This window comes from Penicillium longicatenatum (genome assembly GCF_028827895.1).
Source record: "Penicillium longicatenatum strain IBT 33135 chromosome Unknown contig_4_segment0_segment0, whole genome shotgun sequence".
Lineage (NCBI taxonomy): Eukaryota > Fungi > Ascomycota > Eurotiomycetes > Eurotiales > Aspergillaceae > Penicillium > Penicillium longicatenatum.
Window position 1 is genome coordinate 636,581 of NW_026643122.1, and position 1,258 is coordinate 637,838.

General features: G+C 40.1%; 1 protein-coding gene across 1 annotated transcript; it reads left to right on the plus strand.

The window, feature by feature from the left end:
• Positions 1-362: 362 nt before the first annotated feature.
• N7484_007030 (uncharacterized protein) lies at positions 363-873 on the plus strand (the record flags this gene model as incomplete). The annotated part of the gene is made up of 3 exons (XM_057117417.1): positions 363-390; positions 564-836; positions 863-873. 3 exons carry the CDS (start codon positions 363-365, stop codon positions 871-873), a joined length of 312 nt encoding a protein of 103 aa, XP_056970452.1.
• Positions 874-1,258: the final 385 nt, after the last annotated feature.

The window sequence follows — 1,258 nt, forward strand, 5'->3', positions numbered from 1 at the left end:
GAGCTAAGGGTATGAGACGATTTATTAGTATTACATCTTATCACTAGATACATAGGCAATTAATGGGCTTAATTCTAACTCAGCTTTTATAATTTAAACTGCTAGTTTCTACAAGATATGTGTTCTGCTTTATTTTAATCAGGTTAAGAGAACGAGGGGCGACGTCTCATGTCATCATGAAGATAAGCGGCGATAGTGTTAAGACCGTCTAAGCTTCTAGACCCAACGACTGAAACAATGTCGCACCCGTTTGCCTAACCTTTATAGATCCGTCAAACTCCTCAGTATCAATGAACACAACAGGATTCTTGTGCTTGTGTTTCCAAAAAAAAAAAAATGCTCTTGATATATATTTCAATGCTATGGGCTTCCTCTACGCTTTGCCATATAGTAAGTTTATGATATAATATTACATTGATTTAAACTAACTTCCCTTGAAGACTGGTAAGGTTCATATTTCTAACGACGAATTGAGCCTACTACCTGGTTATGCTAGAAACTTCAGTATGATATTGTTGAGCTGGCCCTAGTATCTCCAAACCGACTAATCCTTACATTGTCAGCTCCGGCGAACTCAGCTTGGCGAAGCCGACTGGTTCGAGACCAAGACAGACAGTCTGTCACTTTTTGCGATTTGTGCCAACAAGAGTCAACCCAGTACCCCAGTTGGCCTCGTCTGAGAGCTTTTCCAGGAGCAGAAGTTTTCCTTCCTTACAGCTCTTTCTACAAGAACTTTGAAGAAGAAGGGGAGATTGCTTTATACGGTGCAATGGCATTAGAAAGCCCAGACCTTCGAAAGATTTCCGATTTCTTTGATACCGGAAACGGTATCTATGGTATGCAGAGAAATATTTTTTTGCAGTCATTTACTAATGATTCCAGAGCTTCAAAGGTGTAGCTATAAAACAGCACTATCTGAAGGACGATCTAGCTTCAAAGTACCGGAAGAATTTAAGACAAGTGGACTTTATGCTTTATATTGGATGTGGAACACCACGATGCTAAGTGGAGGGAAATGGGTAGTGAGTCATATGCGCAAATTTGAAGCACATTACTAACGGTTCAAGATATACACATCTTGCTTTGATCTTGACATTATAGTATCTACGGAACAAGGACCTACTTCTTACTCTACTTATTCAACTACAAGCAAGAAAGGTTTCACTACACCGGCCGCTATGTCAAGATACACAGGACTTGAGAGCAGCCAGTCTACGGAAAATTCACCGATAAAGGAAAGAACTGTGTCTAAAAACGC